At 33.7% G+C, this 19,900-nt stretch overlaps 1 protein-coding gene across 2 annotated transcripts in view; it reads right to left on the reverse strand.

The window, feature by feature from the left end:
- LOC118277870 (fibroblast growth factor receptor homolog 1) overlaps positions 1-19,900 on the reverse strand; it is a 97,301-nt gene that overhangs the window by 40,749 nt on the left and 36,652 nt on the right. For both annotated transcript variants that reach the window (XM_035596867.2, XM_035596868.2), the window contains exon 2: positions 11,747-11,891. In XM_035596867.2, coding sequence (XP_035452760.1) covers positions 11,747-11,846 — 100 coding nt within the window. In that variant the 5' untranslated portion in view covers positions 11,847-11,891. The remainder of the gene's footprint in view (positions 1-11,746; positions 11,892-19,900) is intronic.

Here is a 19,900-nt window from a genome sequence, read left to right on the forward strand (position 1 = left end):
GATTAAATATTTTGACATGTAATTAATAAATTATGCTTGTGTATTGATTGGATCTCTAAATCAGAAATGTTTTATCAGAGACTAAATATGCAACGTCACGCCTTTTATACCCGAAGGGGTAGGCAGCGGTGACATTACGGCACATTTCATCATTTTGGGGTGAGCCTATTGCCATATTGTGCCCAGTGGTACAATTCCAGACTCCGTGCTACTATTGAGAAATTTTCCAAAAACCGAGCCAACAAGCCCAACCAAAACTTTGCCCAACACGTGAATCGAACCCCTTGCTCGGCAGTCGCAATTGCGACCACCCGACCAACGGGACAGACTAAACTGTTACATTAATAATTTGACTTACTACTAAAATATAAATAGAAAAATAATCTAATTAAAGAATAGCAGTCACAGATTTCGCTAAGCCTCTGCCTATACCCTTGGGAAAACCACCGTAACATTATTTCAAGTAGTAACATATGAATGCCTTAAAAAAATATTCGCACAGTTTGAAAACAATAAATTACATTGCCGCTCCACAGTTTTTGTGCAACCTGACACGATGTCTTTTTTAAAATAAATAAACATGCAAAAAATGGCCGGCAATAAATCTGCAGGTCAAAATGAGAACGCAGGGGACTGTGGAGCTATTCGAACAGATGTTCCGCTTATAATAATTTTGTGAGATACATTTTTGGCGTCATTTTTGTAATAGTTTATTCTAAAATGCAGATAACATAATTTAACAAGTAGCTGCGTATTGTTCTGGGTTCGATTCATATTATGAAACTTAGAACTTGTTCACTTCTAATAATTTTGTTCTCATTAATATCGATAGAACTTAAATCATAGTCAATGCCTTTGGAAACAGGAATAAACTTTAAAAAAGAGATTATACCTCAATTTATTAAGTCGAGTAATATACCTAAATTTTTCTCCTAAATCTGAAAAATACTTAAAGTACCGTATTAAAATCGGTTCTGCCAAACGCGAGATAATCGCGCACAAACATACATATTATGTACATACATATTTGTCAAACTGAAAACCTCCTTTTTTAATTGGATAAAAATGTAGTGAAATCTCCACATACCCAACTATCTTTCTTAAAAATCCTGCAAAATAAAGGTTTATTGATATCCTACAACTACAACATCTATTTTGATAGGTACTAAACTTAGGGGATGTCAGGTAAGTTCAAATGGACACTTGTAAGCTATGCATTAACCACGTAGTCTTTAACTCCTGGGCACCTTTGACCCAGCCACACGAGTCAGGGAAAGTCCATTAGTGGACGTTCCTCGCTATTTGTAAAGAAAAGGTCAAATTGTTGTCATTTTTAATTTATGGGGGGTTTTAATGGCATGCGGTTAGAGGTTTAATATTGGTTTAACTGAAAAGTAAATGTAAGTATGTTTGTAGTATGGATTTTCAATGAATGAAAGGTGTTATGTTCATATTTAATGGTACTTACGTGAATCCCATACTTAATATGAAAAAATCAATAAAACCTAAAAACGAGATCAAATGTCAAAATTATTTATTTCAACTAAACCAAAAAGGTACTTTTGAACGTCAAAGCAAATATAATACAATTAATAATATACAAAATAAATATCTGTTTGTCGATCAGTCCTCTAGTAAAGCTATTTGAACGTCAAAGCAAATATTACAATATAAAAAAAACAAAATGACCGTCTATCGGTCAGTCCTCTAGTGAAGCTATTTGCTCGTACCAAAGTGTAGATTCTAATAAAACCAAAAAATAATAAATAAATCAACACAAATAAAGAAAGAAACAATGAAGCATCACAATCACATCCTCAACCTAATGCAGTTTCCCTAGCGAAACACGTTAAATTAAACATAAAACTTTCGCCTGTAGATGCAACTGCATGCCCTTAGGATGCATGTGTTCGTGAGAAAAATTTTAATAATGTACACAAACCTCCTTTGTAGGCCCGCTGTGCTAGGCCGTAAGCAATGCGCTAGGTTTTTTAGCAAATAAATCTACTGAGTAAATGTTTTGAGTTCCTATAGAGATTGCTGATTGGTTCCTTTTTCCTTTTTGTAATGACTTAGTATGTTGCTATGTGTCACTCGTGAAAGATCGTTTTAATTTCCAAATTAATATAATAAATGAAATAAAATCTTTCATAATAACAATGGCCAATTTAAGCACAAAATTGTCTTACCTAAGCGACGATCTTACAAAATTAATAAATCTGTAACAGGAATATTCCCGTGTCCCAGGTAATTTAATGGCTTCTGGTCTGTATATGGGTATAATTTCTTATACATATGTCCAATACCTAGTAAACGTATTCTCACTCGCTCTTTAAGGAATAAGAGAAAGCAATATCATTGAATTTTGTAAAATGTATAAAATGCTAGCCAATATCTTATCTTAACTCACAACAATTATCCATAATTTGCTTCAAAACAAGCAAACGGACACCATTTCCACCACCCACATACCAAGAATTACTTTAAAACACCAGAGACATAATCCAAACGCTGATATCTAAACAGATAGCAAAGATTCATATAAAGACTTCCCTCAATCTGAGATCAAACATGGAACTTCAAATGCTCAAGCAAGACCAACAGAACATTATGATACTTGAAACATTAATAAAACAGATACCAGCGAAGAGGATAGCGAACAAACTAATCCTTTAAGATAACAAACTGATGCAGAATTACTTATCGAAGATAATATTATAGATTTTGAAATTATCAAAATGGCACTGGATATTGTGGACCATTCTCTTGATAGTGTTGGCCTCTGATTCCGCAGTCCAATTGAATAAACGGGCCTATATTTCTTATCAGATTTATGGACTTAGATTGGATCGGCTATTAATTTTGTTATCTAGTCTTAGCTTGCAGGGATAGCGGAAACAACTGGGCTTTCTCGAAAACAGGCCGTGTGCATGCGTATAGGCATTTATTAACCGTGAGTTAGGGTGCAGGTGCACCTTTGTGCTACCTTTGTGATAACTGTTTTTACCATATTTTAGATTGATTTATTGTGTTGGCAGTTCGTTATAGAGTAACAACAATAAATTTGGATTAATTTCTGGTATTTATTTCGCATTCATACTTATGTTTAAACAACTGTAACGTTGTCGAGTAGGTATACTGTATTGACATTGGAACAAAGCTTTCTCATCACTATGAAATCAGCCTAAAGATAGGAATCATAACAAATATGATCATGTCTCTCTAAGAACAAGACAAAGATCCAAAACTAAGTTAACCAGCAATTAGTCAGTCCGCAGTAATTGGGAACAAGTTCACTAACTTAAAGATAATGAAGCTAAAAAAGCAGCTAATAAATCCAGACATGCGACCGAATAAGAAGACAAATTGCTTGGTACATATCTCCCCTACCAAAACTTTGGCAAAAGGAAAAGCGAACATCACATCTGGGCACCTGTACCAAAATACGCAAATATATGGAGGAATATTATTCCTAGAATAGCAACAGACTGTAAAATGAATATGGAGACACCATGTGCATTCAAAAACTTGCACTCGCAAACGGGTTTAGACGTTGCAGAAATAGATGCCAAGGAAATTTGAGCTTTCTGTCCTGAAGGGTAAAGATGATTAGATGGATCTGGAAAGCAGATGTCGGTAATGGGATGATTTGTCATTCGATGTGGACAGCGTTGACGTTACGTTTCGGTCTTTTGCTAATGCTCATTTTGGGAGGTGGAGTTCCACTGCAGGTCTTTAAGGGGAAAAATTCTGCAAATCACTTTTGAAATCTTTGATGTTTCAAATTAAGACATGTTCTGGATGTTTCTAATTGCTTCTACCTTCACTTTTTGTTCATCTCTATTCCATCATGTGGTTACATTTTCAATAGGTATTTGAAAACGCATTGTTTATTAATTCCTTGTAAGAAATTGGACCCAACATTGCAGGAATATTTCCCTACAATTTAGACGAAATTTCCAATTGAAATCATAATTAAAACAGTAGCAAAGTATTAAAATAGATAAGAAAAATTTAGATCAAAACCATTAACGAAACTACACCTACATAAAATAAGTAAGCAACGTCACATCTACATAACAACTGTCCAGCCAATGGCCAGTGGTCGCAAATAGATGGGCTCAATGAACTGAAACACAACACATATCATAGCGTTGCCCAGCAAAATATTTACAGACCAAGTCCGCGACATGCAACTCGCTGCAAATACATCAATGACAAACATTAAGCTTGAGCTGTGGACGACGAAAATTAATTTTGATATTTCATATGGTTAATGTTACATGAACGTAAATATGAATTTGAATGTAGAGGGTGAAAATGTATGGAAAGTTGTATTTTATCTCAATAAAGTTATGGTAATTGAAGTATGTTTATGACTGAATTTAGTGGTACTAGCTGTATTCAGCGCAAAAGCAAATTTAGAAGCTAATAAACGTTTGTTTGATTATGCGTATATAGATATCATCAATAATATTAATAATATGTATGTTTATTTTGACCTGTGACAAAACTTAAAACACCTCCAGAGACACAAACAACCAATATTTTACATTCACACACAGAAATAACGATGTTGACAAACACACGTATACCAATAACAAAATTAATTCAGACAAAAATGCTGACCACGAGAGAAAAATCAAAATGGAAGATGACATTAATAATGTAAATATAAATAATGATATGAGGGAAGATAAATCAGGAATAGCAGGGAAGATACGGATCAAATAAGACGCTACGTCAAATGCAGAAGATTTATTATGTGATGGTGGCGATTTTAATGAAGAAACATGGAATTTATCAGCTGCCGTCACGGACGTGCTGACAAGACTAACTGGGCAAATAAATGCAGATGCAAAACTATGGGAAGGAAGTAAAGTTCGTAGCTATTTGTCTACGACAGTAAACTAGGGCGATAGGATATGTTTGGTGGAAAAAACGTGAGTGTGGTAACGCGGAAGGAAATATATGTTGACGATGAATTTTTAGAAAATATCTCGATGGGATTATTTTTATGGAATAGGAATTAAGAAAGATATTAAAATAGTCAGATAACCTCAGTTTTATATGTAAATATTCTGAGCAATTTTAAGTTCATCAAATGTGCTAGCTGCATCGTATTGCGTTAACTTGTAAGCTACTAGAAGCATTCAACCATTCACGAACACAATAAAAAAGAACATAGAACTTCAATTTAACACATACATTTATTCAAAGCGAATCGTGACAATAAATTCCGAAGTGCATTCAAGTGAAAAAATATTGCCTATTTATGACATGTTGATCAATTCATGAATGGCGTTCGTTGCATGGCTCTATAGTTAGTAGCGTATTGACAGCTGAAAGAGCAGGTGCTCATAAAGGTCTACAGCGAATGACCTCTTCATATTTATGAGCTCTTGGTAGTCTTGCTCATTACTGCAAGCAATAATGATTTAGTGTTACATTGAAAAATGCTTTGAAGCTATAAAATTGAATACAAAATCAATAAATAGCAAAGCAAATTATGCGAAAACTGCAATAATTGATTATCAGAAAATGAAGGATGACGCAATAAATTCAAGCAAGATAAACACAACGTAACTATAATTCTCGATATCTTGTCTGATTACAATCTTTAGAATATACATCAAAGAGCCAATTTTCCTGCAAAACACCAATTAATTCACTCTCATTTGGAGAGAAAATAACTGTTATTTATGAGTTTGGAGTTACTCGCGAGATTATGTGCGGTCCTGACAAATTTCCCGGAGACGGGTCCCACTAATGTTTCACTTATTTGGCGAGTGTATATCAAGTTGAGTAATTGCCATTATTTACGGACCCAAGGTATAAATGCAGAGGTCTTTTAAAACCATTAGGGCCGAGACTTAAGCTATTTTAGGGATTGAAACAAAACAGAATACCTTTCTCTGTATCTGTTATTTCTTTGAAAGGTGTAGAGTAGTGAATTTGCAAAAAATCTTAATTTAATAATGGATGAAGTAATCGATCTAACAAATATTAAAACAAATCAAATGAAGTGCGCCAATGGTTTCTAAGTAGACATTCAAACAAAACAAAACCACGTGAAACGCATATTACTACACCATAAAATACTTATTTTTAGTAACAAACGAATTTAACATTTAAAGACCTGTTTAGTAATTCGGTGCGGGCGAAACAAGTAGCAAGGTTGAACTAATCAAAGTCATCAGTAGAATGTAAGAAACAGAGATTGACTAGGTGAACACAAACAAAAAGAAGCTTCTTAGCAACAAATTATTTACACACATTTCACATAGATAATTTATTAGGCAATATGTTCCACTAGTCTATTTTCTTGCTGTTGTAAAATCTTTTATTATGGACCATCCAAATGGAATGGAACACGGTGGAAAACTATTTATTTTTCATTGGATACATAAAAATTTTTACGATTTTTTAAGCATCATCTCCACTTTGGAACTACATAACGTTGGAGTCTTAGTTTTAAGAGTGTTGTTGGATCACCAAGGATTTTAGTGCATGTCACATCTATTATGTCTCATTTAATTGCTCGTGTTTCTCGGAAAGTATCAACTGTGGTAGAGAAATTGTCTGTTAGAGATACGAGCTGTAAAAATTGGACATTAACGTCTTAGATCTGTTTATTGACATGGAAATTGCCGGCACTGATTAGTACTGGGCATTTGTTTCTGAAATTAATGAGTACAATGTTTTGAAAGGTGGAGAGATGTTATGACTTTAAATATCTATTTAGGTTAATATATGTGGAGTATATAAATTATATTAATAAATAAAATAACGAAATTATAAGTCATGTATGAGATGGGACAGGATACTGATTTACTAAGTCTGATTAGTTTTTTTTTTATGGAATAGAGGAAAACTAGCAGTGTCACCTGATGGTAAGCGATCAGAGCCGCCCATGGACACCAAAAGAGGAGAAACAGGTGTGTTGCCAGCCTTTTTAAAAATATTTTGGGGATCCTAATGTTTAAGATCGATATTATAATACCAAAGGCTTAAGTATAATTGAAATTGTTTTAAATCCAACATTCAAACATCACAGAAAACATAATCATAACAATATCTTTGATATCAAACTACCAACAACTGTGCACCATTTTGTCATTACAAATTATTGTCACGAAACTAGAAGTAAATACGCAAAGTCACTATCCATGCCAAGATTAATAAATAAAAATTAATATGAAACTTGAAATCAGTGGAAATGTATACGAAGAGTGCTTTCTTGGTCGTCATAACATTTGCTGAATACTAATTGGCGGGGCTACCGTCACCAAGGTTGGGTAAGGACGTCACGACAAGATGGCGATGGGTCACGATTTTCCCAACGCGATAGAAATTCAAAGGGCGTCCGATGACCATACAAGGGCTGGTAGGGCGGAAAACTTTAGTACTGGGGCCTTAGTCTGCTATTACAATTGTGTCAGAATTGTCAATGATTGAGCAGTGCAAGAGGGACGGAGCTATACAACCTACATAGCTCCGTCCCTCTTGCACTGGTGCTGCTGGAAGAATGGAGAATCAGTATGCGTATTGCATAAATGCCAACCTAAAGAGATGTAAAGGAAAGGAGATAAAAATCTTAACCCATATACAATAGCGTTTGTTTTAAATTGAATAGAGACATTATCATAATTGCTGAAAGTATTGTGGATATGAGAAAGACACAGAACATTTACATGACTAAAAGTTTTGTGATGAGGAAAAAACTGGGTAAGGAAGTTCTAAGAAACTAAATTGATGTTTGCCAAAAATTGCCATTTGTTCTGTTTGTGTACATAAAACATAAATTATGTAAAGTTAAGACAATTAATTTTAGAAGAAAAAAATATTATGCTCACACCTAATTTCCAGCATTTGAGGAAAATTTAATTTTACAAGCTCACCAACCCTATAAGTGCGAGAGGATGCGTAGACGCAGTTGTCGTCCATCGTGGTGGCAGCACTGTCGCAAAAGGCGCCGACATCCGTCGCAGGCGCACGCAATTTGTATGCAATACGAAATCATATCGATTTGCCATAGCATCGTTTACGCGGGATCAAAGGATTTTTTTTTCATCTTCAAAGAATACAAAAATGCATGGAAACATGGAATGATTGTAAAGAATCACATTTACATATTTTGACGGAAAATTTTGATACAAGAATTGCGAAAAACAAATAAATTGCGAAGAGGATGCAATTATTTCTCAATATTATACTCTGTTAATAAAAAGCGACTCTCAAGGTAACGTCTAACGATAAGTATATTGAAGAAAAAGCTTTAAATGTATCCCAAAACTAATATTATTATGATTGATCTAGAAAGATAAAAACTCAAAATATTTATTTAGGACAGTGGTAGAAAAAATATTCGCGGAATATCATCTATGTATACAAATCTATTTGAGTTTCGATAGTGGTGGTGGAATATTTGATGTGGAGTAAAAAATAAAGGTAGATGGAGATACCTGTGTGTGTGTTGAAGATAAAGGTGATGGGACAGGATAGAGGGTCGAAGTATGAGGACTTGCAAAAGGTCTTGAAAGTGAGGGTGAAACTAAAGATAAGTATGCGATGAGTTTAGTAAAAATGTTGCAATGGAAATCTTCTTGCAAAGTTTCATATAGTCAAGAAACTTTTTTCGAAAATAAATAAGGATTACTAATTTCAGAAAATGTTAAAATTACACTGTTTTGTAAGTAACAGAGATTAGAGTATGAATGACACTTGGGACAGAACACACGATGAGACAAATAAAAATATCTTACTCGTAGACAGATCTAATAAAGACCTCATAAACGCTCATAAAAATAATCCATAACATCCTCTCAAGACCCTAAAAATCACAACAAATTAAACAAATTATCATCCCTCAATCAATTTGATGTACCAAGGCACCACAACTACACAGGACGTTACATTAAATAGATCAGAACGACCAGTTTAAGTCAACCTCTAACCGAAGCGGACTTTGGACCAATAATGAAGATATGAAAAGAGAGCAAAGAGCTCTAAATTAACTGGTTATTAAAGTAATTAGGCATCCGGTGCTTCTAATGAGAACCAAATGAGAGGGTTGGGGAGGGAACAATCGATTTGTGACCGTGAAGTAATAACTTCTTCCGTTGCTGTGGTAATTTGTGATGTGAAGATGATGAACTTGATTTAAGAGATATTTCGGAAATAAGAAGTAGGTATAGTTACCTGGTTAAAGTATATTTATATTGTATAAGTGAGTAATGGTATGAGGCCTATGTTCAGCAGTGGACGTCTTAAGGCTGATATGATGTTGATGATGATGATGATGATAAGTGAGTAAACTACAATTAACTAATATTCCAAAAGAGACATCGTACTATATTACACTAATATTATAAAATGTGAAAGTTTGGTTGTTTGAATGTTTATCCGTCAATCACGCTGAAACTACTGAACAGATTTTGATGAAATTTTATATAAGATTCAGATAATGAGTACTTTTTACCCCACGGGTACGCGGGCGAAGCCGCTTGCAGATGATAGTTAATATATTTTTCAATATTTTGCCTAATCAAGAATACGTGTTTTAGATCAAGAAGTCAGTTGAAACTATATTGGTATTATGTGTGTCATAATCCAAGTCATAACTGTCCTATCAAACCAATATTGATTATGAAATTAAATTTAAATATCGTTGGCACAGCCAATGTAAGTACTCGATGCCTATCAAACGAAGCAATGAGTTTAACAATATAATTCTCGACATGGCGCCTAAACTCGGTTTGAATAATAAATCGGACAAAAGAAATCATTTCCGATTGCCAAAAATAACGTTCATATAGGCCTTACAATTGATATCGGTATTCGATTCGTATTCGTAAAGCGTATCGATTAGAATTTTAAATTCTCTGTATCCCATCCCAAATTTTTGTTAATATGGATGGATTTTGAATACCAAATTTTGGTTTTAGCTTAAAGAAGTGTTTGAGCATTCATCGCATGTGTTTCTGGTCGTATTGTTGGTATTTTAAGTTAAAGTTTTAGACATACATATGTTACAATACTAACCGTTTGTACTTCCTATGATTATTTGACTTTAAACGACGAAGGAGTTTGAATACGGTAGATGACTAATCTATATATTAATACGTGATGCAAAAACTTTGGACCACTTTTTACGATAATTGCGCGGACGTAGGAGCATAAAATTTGGTACACTTATAGTTTATGTGTAGGAGAAGTGCATAGCGCTAATATTTTTCAAAAATAATGCTTATAAAGTACATTAAATCAATAAATAAAACATTACACACACATGCATAGTATCTGATCGTATTTGACAAAACGTCAAAATCGATAGACATTGCGATGATATTCTCACGTCTCATATGAAAAGAGTTTTATAAAAGAGTTTGAATTAAATAAAAATTATCCTTCAACGTACGTTAAGTGGTATTGTAAATTAAATCATATATGGTCGAATTTCGGCCACTAGGCGACCACTAGTTTCTATTTTAAAGCATTAACTGCCAAAGAAAACTGTTGAAGGCAAATCCTCCAGCATCGGTCACCATTGCATTGTCCGATTGGCGGTTAACGTGTTAATGTCCATCTTGTAGATTATTTTAAGATATTAGACACGTACAACAAATAATTTCGAAGATAGGTATATCGATTTGAAATATCAGGTAGAAATGACGTATTTACTCCCACTCCTAAACTTTGACGCGATTTCTCTAAGTATTGTTACATTATATGACAAGATAAAAACAAAAATACGTGTCTAATATTTTTTCATTACCTAACTGACGGACTAAATAGATTTTTAATTTTCATATCCCTATTGTAATACCTGAAGAGGTACAAAGGAAGTTAGATATTACTATTATACTGATACATCCTTTACCAGCATTTCTTACTATTCCTTCATTATTATACAGCTTTATTAGATCCTGAAGACAATGGTCTTATGCTGCTCTTTAAAATTCAACACCATGTTGAATAAAAATGTCTATAATTGATATTATGTTTGATAGTTTTTCTAGGTAAAGATAGACTAGAAGTGCATGTGTTTCGTTCAAAGAAATCGTGTTCATTTCTTTTTTGATTTATTTTGTTCTTTTGAATATCGAAGTGAGTGTTTTGATGTAAAGAGAAAAATAAATGAGATAGGCTGACTGTATCAAGTTTACTTTTAAATTATTTCATTTCAAGATCAAATATCTTCGGATCTAATAGATTTTTTCACTTTTTCAGAAGCATCTCAGCGATTTTTATGTAACCAGAATAAACATAAAAATCTCACAAAAAAGTTTTTTCTTGTAAAATGTGCTTGTATCGCTACATAGTGTAAAACAAATTCGCTTTCTCTGTTCCTATGTCCCTTTGTATGCTCAAATCTTTAAAACTACGCGACGGATTTTGATGCGGTCTTTTCAATAGATAGAGTGATTCAAGAGGAAGGTTTTTTATGTATAATACATACATAATATATCATCGTAGCACCCATACGAAGCTGGGGCGGGTCGCTTGTCTATACTAATGGATCCCAATTTATATTTATTATACAAATTTGTTTGATTGTTTGTTTGTTTGAACGCGCTAATCTCCGGAACTACTGGTCCGATTTGAATAATTCTTTTAGTGTTGAATAATGCATTTATCGAGGAAGGCTATAGGCTATAAAACATCACGCTATGACCAATAGGGACTAAGCAGAGCGGGTGAAACCGCGCGGAAGTAGCTAGTAATAAAATAAAAAACAACTTACCCAAGACAATTTCTCTGGTTTGAGCGAGACACCCCGTTGCCAGCAGGAGTATGACGGCGATTGGCATTTCGCGCCAAAACGCGATGGCGGCGAGACTCATGTTTCACCGACAAACTCAACTCCTCTTATTGGGATCCATTAGTTTCTGGAACAAGGAAATAGGGAAATTAATGAATAGGTACATAATAAATCAAATATACATAACATCTTTATATTTCCCCGTATAAAAAAATAATATGAAAATAATATAGGACTAATCCAGCGTTTCATTCTGTCAATTTTACTAAGAATTTCCAAAACTTCCATAAGACTAAATATAATCGTCTCAAGAATCATAACCATAGTAAATCTTGTAACAATTCCTAATAAAAGTGGGGATGTCTACGTAAATATTTTAGTTGAACGATTGACGCAGTGGCTGGGTATATAGCTATCGTGCAACGTGTACCGAGTTTGATTCCCGCACGGAGCAATACTTTGTATGGTGCACAAATTGTTGTTTCGGATCAACGGTTAGATCCGTCCTAGATCTTTAAGACAAAACCTAGCCACATAATTTCACAAGATCACACGAAAAGCATGCTGAATGGAACATCTGTAAGACCTAAAAATAGTGTTCCTAACATTCATCGACAATAAAGCGCAAGCGCACGGCATTGGTAGCGAGGCTGTAACCTCTAAACTACAGGGTGTGTGTAATAAACGTCAGTAAGTTTAGCAGTGCTTAAGTGCAGTATATTCCGAAATACTTGAAGTTAATGTAAGTTAAGATATATGGTGTTATGTGTAGGTAATTGTAGAGTACGGTCAGAGTGGTATTCTCGAGTTGTCTACTATATAGTGGTGCCAGACTGTCTTGTATGAAAATCGTGTCTATTAACAGTGCCTGTTAATTATTTCATTAATGCATAAAGCTTTACTCGTACATGTTCTCAAATGCATGAGGATAATAATTATACTCGTATATTAATAGAGAAAAGCTCTACTAGTTTCGAGTCACAGAGGGATTCTTCATCATATGTAGGTAGCGAGCGCAGACGCGGCGACGTCGCGCAGCCTACTAATACCAGTAGAGCTGTTCTCTATTAATAATATGTAAGTAAACAGTGATTTTTAGTTAATTTAGTATATCTCACAATAATTATTATAAAAATTGCCAATTTTTATTTCGTATCAAAAATCGTTAAAATCATTACACAATTTATAATATAAATTCCTTCAAACATTTGAATATCGAGCCAAAAATAAAACAGGCCGGCAATAAATGAGTCATTACTAAAAAAAACAAACATATTTGAAAAAAGAATTCGAATCAATCAATCAACGTGAGTCTACAATAGACATTTCTATCGTTCATGTGAAAACAAAATGGCGGATATCGTTTTAAAAACGATAAATTAAATAAATAACTTTTAGGAAAAATTTGCCGGACATTTTCTACATGAGTATAAGATGGGAGGATGAGTCAAAAAAACAAGATATTTAAACGTGAAATTTACGAGGTCACAGGGACTTAATTAAGAAGTTGAAATACTATGTTGTCAATTCATCCGATCGAGGGTAATGCACGTTTGGAAAATGTTACAAACATATTTTGACATGTTTTGAGAATCAGAAACGAAAACATGCCATAACATGGCTTCTAATTTTCCTCAAGGGAACATTTTGAGGATTATATTTGCTCTTAATTTCAGTTTTTAATTGTTATTAGGTTGTGTTGTGTAACATTTATTAAGGTCACGATTTTTTTTGGAAAGATGTTTTGAAATATCATTAGAACTTAAAACGGGATATTTACCATGTTTATTAGTTTTGTAAGTTTCTGATATTTCAGCACTGTTGCAAGCGCCATGATCACGGATGAACTGTTCAAGTGTTCATCCCGTTTTAAGTTCTAATGATATTACTAGTGACCATGTCAGTTTAAAAACTTATATGTTTTGAAATCTAAATGTTTTTAGGTTTCCCGATTTTACAAACAATTTATAACCTCATTGATAGTTAAGTTTAAATGAGGCAATATTGCCTACACTATTTGCACACAATATTAGTACTAAAACAAGGACTTAAAGACTTAATAAAATTATTATTGATGGTCATAAAATTAACGAGCCTATTGTTCACACAAAACACAACATTACAATTATATTATTTAGCGAAGAAAACACTTAAAAACACACTTCATTATATGTGTGAATGCATAATAATTAATAATATGCTAGGCTATTATTAATTCATGTTTCATTGCGCCATGATTTTCAAGGAGCTTTACATAGTAAAGCCTTATATTGGACAATGGTGCAATTTATTTAACTACATATTTTAGCAAATGTATTGTAATTTGCAGTTCATAAAATTATGGTTTAATAGAGAGCGTTACTAATCAGTCTTTGTCAAAATATGTTTGACTGCACGGTTGACGTGGTGGTTGGGTAACTGCCATGTAACATGTAGCGGGTTCGATTCCCGCACGAAACAACTCTTAGTGTGATCCACAAATTGTTGATTTCGGTTTGGGTGTCTTTGCGCATGTGAAATTGTATATTTGTAAACGCACCTACGTTACAGGAGATAATGCTAGTGATGGGCAAAGATTTTTAACAAAAACATATTGTTCCTCGGTCGATTCTTACGATACCCGTGACAAGAGTAGAGGTGGTCACAAATTAACTCTGACGTCAGTTGCATTTGCAGCAAACCAGAGTTGCAGTCATACAGTATAACATATAAAGTTGCTACCTATAATTATAACTCCTTACAGAGCAGCGCGGGTCGTTGGCACGGTATAAATTTAAACATTAAAATAAACAAACATATAAAATAACTCACGTTTTGATTCACTGCCTGCATCGCTTTCGTAAAAAGGGGGATGAAGTTTTTATTTTGTGTTAATTATGTTTTTTATGAACGTACGTTTTAGTGTAATGGTGTTAATGCATTAAGATCTATGTGTGTAAGTTTCATGCGATAGTAGTAGTAAGACAGTTTAGTTATTATAATCTGGAGTATTTTTTATATGATTAGAGAACTTTATGCCATTTTGTTTATATATCCTACATATGTAATTAGGGAGACATTATTTATACTATTTTAGTATCTGTGCTATTACTTTTTGTAATTTTGCGGGGTAAAATCATCCAGTAACTCTTTGGGCGAGGCGAGAGATAGTTTCAAACTCTTACTGACTAAAAACCCCTTTGCTATTCTTCCTTTTCGAGCTGGAGCCCTACTACTACTAGGCATTCCACAGCTCCAAGATCTATGCTATTACTGAAAAACTTACGGAAAACCGAAAACACAGCAATAACACTGCCCGACCATATCATTAAAATTGTTCATCGCAAAAAGACCCTAATCCTCAACAAAAAAAATGCATTTCAGTCTATAGATCTTTAGGAATCTTTCTTTAGGAAAAACCACGACGGTGTTATGTTACAATCCATTTTCATTTCGACACATAGTTCGGTAGTGGGTCAGATTTACAAAAGACTAAACAAAAATTGGAACGTCTACAGTTTATGATATTAAACAGATAATGAAGTTATTTTGACTATGGTTTCTGTGGGGGTGTTGAGAAAGATAAACTGTTAGTTGAGGTTTAAGAAAATGTTGTATTTTTGTTAATTAACTCTGCTTTTTTGTTGTTTGATTATATAATTAAGAAGTTAAAATATCGAGCGCTTTTCCCACGTTTTTCCTGCCGTCAAACTGACGGAATATATTGTATTCTTGGGTATAAAACAAAGGCTTTATTGTTATTTTTCTAATTAATTTTGCAGTAATTTACTAAGTCAAGTATCTTTTAGTGTTTATTTTTAAAACTCTTTAGGCTAAATATGGATAACATAAAAATAATCGTGTTTTTAAGTTAGATATTTAAAAAATATTTTTATGTCGGTTTCCTGTTGTATCACTCCGGTCGATAAATTAGAATAAGTACTTTTGTATTTAGGAAACTAATAAAATTCAAATATAATTTAAAGAGGAGCATTTCTTAACAGATTCTCTATTCTACCTTATCCCAAACACGCTACATGTTCCCCTACAAACACAACACACAATAACCCTTTTATAAACTCTGGTTAATGTTAAAATCCTCGGCATCACATAACACGTGGCATGCGCCACAGATTATAAAACCCGAGGGGCAAACTCGACAATATTTAAATATGGATACATCAACTTTTTAATAACGAAACTTTTTTTTAAAATCTAAATCGGTTTTCAACAATCCTTTTTGGTTTGATTTATTTATTTCGAAGGGCGAAAGGATTGGGGTTCGTAATTGTTTTACTATAAATAGAGTAGAAGAGTAAATTCTTTAGTTTTTTCTTTTGTTTTTTTGTCACGGGTGAATGAACGATGCTGTTTGAGTATTGATTTATTAGTGTGTAATAGTCGCTTTTAGATAAGTATGAATTTATAGTATTTTTATGGGATAAGTAGTAAGATTATAAGAGAGTTATTAGCCATTTTCTTTGGTAAATTCAAAGTCATGTTTTCTGTGAAGTCTCTAGAGCTGATCCTATTGTGACCAAAAATGACTGCAACACGTGGGTATGGGACAAGCCCGCCATTACCTAAATATCGAATTTAGGGTCCAGCACACATATGGGATCGGAAAGGGAACACCGTATCGCCTCGAGCCGTTCAGAATGGTTTGTATTAAATCCCTACTGCAACGCACACTAATCGGAATAATAACGTAATCGCCTCGCCTCAAACAGGCTCCGAACTTGAATTCCCGCGCTTACGGTTCATCGTCCCCGCGCTTACGTTTCTCCGTCCCCGCGCTTACGTCTCTCCGTACCGACTAACTATCGTGTTAGTCTAGTCGGTGTCGCCTAGCCGTAGCCGAGTTGACGTACAGGCGGCTGATACGCTTTCGTTACGTATAATAGGTTGACACCTGGTTGACAGCGAGGCGAAAGGCGTTACGGTTACGATCCCTTTCCGATCCCATATGTGTGCTGAGACCTTTATGAGGATGAGAATACCTAAATGGTGGAAAAAAAGTACAGACGGTCCACATCGACCTAATATTTAACCGGTATCTATAATTAGATCTAAATTCAGTTTAAAAAAAAATATGTTAATAAGTTTTTATTTTTAACGAACAAATACTATAACGCAGTTAATAGTAGAGAAGTCTATTTACAATATTTAGAATGGAAAGGGACAAAAAATATACGTAGACGTGGGCGCGCGTTCATAAAACAAATAATTACATAACGCCAGCACCAGATGTCGCGAGCGGCGGTTTTTTTTCTTAATTCATGTTAGTAAACATAGTTTAACGAGTTTGTATAGGGTGATGCTTTTTAATACGAGATTTAGAGACGGTTATTGCGTGTTTAAAGAAAAATTATAAGTTGGTAAGCACTTACTAAATGCATGTGGTAATGGTATAGAATCTATTGTTTTTTTAATAAAAAAAGTTATTTTTTTTATTTGAACTTAAATTGATTAGTACTATCGTCTAATACGAGTAATCAGATCAAACTCAATTAATTTCAGCATATACAAAATTACCGTTCTGACTTATACCTACAACTGCCTATTTATTGCCTTTTTTTCTTGTTTGTCCAAAGGAATCGTTAACAAGGGAAAACCACGACATATGTGTCACCATTAAATTCCTTACTAATCAACCACTGACTATGTATAAGTCTAATCACTATGTAAACTGCACAGTTAGTCTTTAAGCACCACACTACAAATTAACCCAGTCAATACATAATTATGTGTACAAATGGCCGCAGTAGTCGCCGCGCCGCATTAACTAGTCCTAAACAAACACAGATAATTGTGTACTCATTGTACACAGTACACAGTAAAACACACACAATCGTGTATTATTTGACAGTTTAAAACTGGCCGCTAACAGAGATAAATGCAGTATTTGAAAATAGAATTCGAATGGATTATTCGTTTTGGCGCGAAACGAAATGTGACATGTTTTTGACAGTTGCGTTTACGCGAAAAGCGCGTGATTTATGATTTATTGTGCAGTTGGTTTCAGTCCTTTTTTGGATCATTATAGAAATGGCAGATTTGTTGCCTACCCAATTTGGTATTCATAGTAATTGGGAGTAAAAGGAGGGAAGGAAGCTATTGTAAAATATTTCATGAAACATTTTTTTTTACTCATAATTTTATTATAACTTTCGTGACACATACTAAATTAGTTATGTAATATTTTTGTTATTATATATGATTATGTTATATACGTGAGTAAGCCGATAACATAATAATTTTTCATACAATTTAAATTCTAACAAATTTCATATTTATAATCAAAATACCTAATAAGTATATCAAAATATATTCAAATGTTGTTACAGACATTGTACTTATACTACTTGTCACAGTCAACCGCAAACCGCAAAACAAGATAATTGACCAAATAAACAATAGTGGCAACCGCAGAATAGGCAGACATTTGTAAATATTCTAAATCATATTCCTTATTATTATTACAACCTTTTAGTAACGACGGTTTGACTATAAACAAAGAATTATATTGAATGATGTAACGCAAGAAAAGTGGATGTTACTAACGTTCATATAATTTTTCCTGTTTATGAATAAAAAAAAATTGACATTGTTTAAAAACAATCTATAACGGTATTGTTAAGAGCAAAGCTTGAGAACGAGTACACTAATTACAGAAGAGTGACAGTAGAGCCTAAATACGTGCAACGACACGCTTTTTATCCCCGAAGGGGAAAGCAGAAGTGCACATTACTTTACTTGTGTTATAATTCCATGTAATAGGGAGTGAGCCTATTGCCATATACTGAGCACAATTCCAGACTCTGTGCTACTACTGAGAAATTTTCGAAAAACCGTATAAAACCCAGTAATACATTGCCCAACCCGGGAATCGAATCCGAGATTCCTTGTATGGCAGTCGCACTTGCGACTAATCAACCAACGAGACAGTCAGCCTACATTCCTAATGACTATATTTCCCTTCAATATCAATACACCACTAACTCAAAACACGGCACTACACGAAATTCGCTTACCAACCGCCATTGTTAATTCGGATTCGCGTTCGTATTTTAAAACATCCTGTGTGAGGAAGCTCGCACGTGCTACGTAAACTTCCTGCGTTCACCTTGTGCGCGGCGACATGAATAAAGGAGAGATCTTTATAATCGATCGCACTTGACCATTTTGGCTTGCAGTTGTTTAAATACCGACCGTTGATTGTTGATTGTCTTTGTGTTTGGTGGTCTGATTAAGTTATTTTTAAGTTTAAAGGCAAGCTAAACCTGTAATCGGTTTAATTTCTTCATTGTTGTGTATTATTGATTTTTTTTTATTATGCTATATTGGAGTTGTCATTTTTCTTTAACGAAAAAAAAGCCTCAATAAAAAAATAAGATTAAAAAAGAAAAGTTAGGAAATACACAGCATGTGTTTTTAAATATAGTTGTGGTCTTGTGTGCTGTTCTGTTGGTGTCTTTCAAAGAAAATGATTTCAATTTGATTTGCCTGTAAATGCTTGATACAGTCTTAATTTATTTCTATAATAACTACAAGTCATCGGTATAATGTAACTTAGTTCTTATGACGTAGGAACAAATTTATGTTTATTGCATACAAGAATCCTAGAAGGAAAGCTAATTTCGTTAAGAGAATTATTCAAAACTGAATTTAACAATGTGTTTCAAATATGTATAAGTATAGGTAAGTTTTCTGTAATAATTCCATCTGTTTGTAACTTTAACGTGAAAATGTATAAAATATGTATAAAGGATTTTTTTCTGTAATAATTTAATATGTTTGTACCTTTACAGTAAATCTTTTAAAAACTTCTCAACTTTCAAAATTAACGGTCGAACTGGAACATAAAAATATCCAAGTTAAAAACTTAAAAGAACCATAAAACTGGTGGTCTTGCAGTTAATATACTCTGTACATTAACCATGGGCTGTATGGGGTGAAGTCGGGAGCTAAAAATAGTTTTATAACATCAGGTAACCCCAGCACTCAATACCGTAGCACGTACGACTTGAACTATTAACTGTACCTCCATTTTGAAATATGGGAACTTGAAAAATAAATCCGTTGATTATTGTTTAATTTTTGTTATTTTACAAAATAAAATGCAATTAATAATGTACTAATTTTAGAACATCCTAT

This window comes from Spodoptera frugiperda, chromosome 18, assembly GCF_023101765.2.
Source record: "Spodoptera frugiperda isolate SF20-4 chromosome 18, AGI-APGP_CSIRO_Sfru_2.0, whole genome shotgun sequence".
Lineage (NCBI taxonomy): Eukaryota > Metazoa > Arthropoda > Insecta > Lepidoptera > Noctuidae > Spodoptera > Spodoptera frugiperda.